This window comes from Microtus ochrogaster, chromosome 16, assembly GCF_000317375.1.
Source record: "Microtus ochrogaster isolate Prairie Vole_2 chromosome 16, MicOch1.0, whole genome shotgun sequence".
Taxonomy (NCBI): domain Eukaryota; kingdom Metazoa; phylum Chordata; class Mammalia; order Rodentia; family Cricetidae; genus Microtus; species Microtus ochrogaster.
In genome coordinates, this window is record NC_022018.1 from 61,343,326 (window position 1) to 61,345,693 (window position 2,368).

The window sequence follows — 2,368 nt, forward strand, 5'->3', positions numbered from 1 at the left end:
AGAAGGAATGGGCTCAGTCAAGCTGCACCACGCACAATAAGAAGCATGCCTGCCCCCTTTGTTAACTGTCAACCTTTTGACCTTCCCTAGTCACGGTTTTGCCATATACCCACTCCCATGCCACGTCCTTGCTCAGACTCTGTCTCTAGTGAGAGACCTAAACACTGTCCCATCTCTCTCTGCCAGCGGACAGTTCGCGGTGGTGAAGAAATGCCGTGAGAAAAGCACTGGTCTTCAGTATGCGGCCAAGTTCATCAAGAAAAGGAGGACCAAGTCCAGCCGACGGGGTGTGAGCCGTGAGGACATCGAACGGGAAGTCAGCATCCTGAAGGAGATCCGCCACCCGAACGTCATCACCCTGCATGAGGTCTATGAGAACAAGACCGATGTCATTCTGATCCTGGAGCTGTGAGTGTCTCTGTGGTGTGTGGGAGAGATTGTGGGGGAGGGGGAACATGGGTCTGCATAGGCCACAGTTAGCCCAACTGGACCATTGTTGAGAGCAGTCCTGAGCCGCCTGCCCGAGACTTAGTGACATACAGTCACCTGGAATATTTTACGAGAATCATTTCCATTAACAAAGTGACACGCGATTTGCAAGAGAGTACCCAGATCTTGGGGCTCATCTCTTTTCTAAGGTTTAACTCTGTTTGCCGAAAGTACATTATGTAGGGGTTCTCCTTTCTGAGGTTCATCTATGTTTACCATAAGCAGATTTCTTGAGGGGGTTCTCCATAACCTTCATGCATGTTGCCCCCCGACTCTCTGCCCTGCTTTTCTGCCTCTCTCCCTCCATTCTCCTTTCTCTTTCCTCTTAATCTTTAAAGCACACCCTGCTTTTAGCTGTGGAACTGTCAGCGCTAATTACAGGAATGGGTGAAGTTGAAGCTGAGCTCCGGGAGGTGATTACAGGACTCTCTAAGCGTGCTGCCCATCCAGTGTCATGGTGGGCAGCTGATTGACAAGCATTGTTCTGAACTGTTTCTGGTTTCCACCTCCTGTCCTTCCTCTTCCTGCCTGCATGTGCTGTATGGGGACCCACTGTGACCAAGTCCAGCAGCCCCTTCTGGCAGGAGAGAGGAAGAAGCCACTCAGAATTCTCAGAGAGTCTCTCTATGGCATGTGGATGTCCACCTGAGGGAAGAGGGATGTGTAATGCTAAGGCCTGAGAGCTGATGCTGGGTGGTCCCCTGTGGTGACAAGTCCTATCTATTCCCTGGGAGGTTCCTGAGTCCTGATGTGTCCACTCTGTTTGGTGCTAAGGCCTGAGAGCTGATGCTGTGTGGTCCCCTGTGGTGACAAGTCCTATCCATTCCCTGGGAGGTTCCTGAGTGCTGATGTGTCCACTCACTGTTCAACAGCTCCCTTCCTTTGTACGTAAACTGGACACCATGCAGCTTCTTTTAATCTTTTGACTTTCTAAACTCCTTGTTCTGTAGTAAATGATGCTAGAGGAAGGTCGGCTCCCTATAGTCCCCTCGGTCCCTCCCCATACTCCTAGGCTCTCCAGCATCCCTCAGGCTGTTTTGTAATCAGCCCCATCTCCGCGTCCTAACCCCAGATGCTATGCCAGTGGAATTGACACAAGTGTGAACTCTGAAACCAGTGCCCCTCACTCAGTGTAAGACTTGCACACTTACACACACTCTTCCTTTTAAACTGCCTAGTAGCCCTCCATCACCGGGGTGGAGTGCTTGTTTCTGCTTCCACCACCCAGTGGGCACGTGGGCTGTCTCTAGTCCTTCACAGTCAGGAGCGACGACGTCTCCAGCCCTCACAGACTGACACAAACACAGTTCTCCACATTTCCTGGGTCAGCACTTAGGAGTGGGGTTGCTGAGGCGTGTGAGGACCCCACAAGCAACTGGCAGGCTTGTTTTTCCAAGGATGAAGTTTCACTTTTCAGCCTCTCCAGCAGTAGGTAGCTTTGGCTGCCCTGCCAGCCCCGGCATCGGCAGTGTTTATGTTTTTAATTGCAGGCATGTCATTAGGTGCCTGGAAGCATGCAGCTTTATGTTGCTGACTGTGTTGTGACCTTGAATATAACTTGTGTAAGTTCCGTGGGAGCAGCAGGAGTTTGGAAGTGGGTGGGAGGGTTATATGGCTTCATCCTCACAGGGTCAGGCACATCTCCACAGATTCCCGCAGCTCCTGGGGCTGATGGTCTCGCCTCCTCACCCATCTATTATGTGCAGTTCTGGTGGTTACAGCTGCTCAGACATTTGGTTAAAAGCTCTGGGTGATTTTGCATGATGTCAACATGTGAATTGGCTAGACCTAGGGAAGCAGACAGCTTTCCATAGGATGGGTGAGCCTTATCCAATCAGCTGAAGGCTCTGCTAGAACAAAATGACCAGTTCTTCCTTGA

General features: G+C 51.1%; 1 protein-coding gene across 1 annotated transcript in view; it reads left to right on the forward strand.

Annotated features, from left to right (window-relative positions):
* Dapk1 (death associated protein kinase 1) overlaps nt 1–2,368 on the forward strand; it is a 155,794-nt gene that overhangs the window by 91,015 nt on the left and 62,411 nt on the right. Inside the window, exon 3 of the mRNA XM_005355310.2 lies at nt 187–408. Within this exon, the coding sequence (XP_005355367.2) occupies nt 187–408 (222 nt within the window). The remainder of the gene's footprint in view (nt 1–186; nt 409–2,368) is intronic.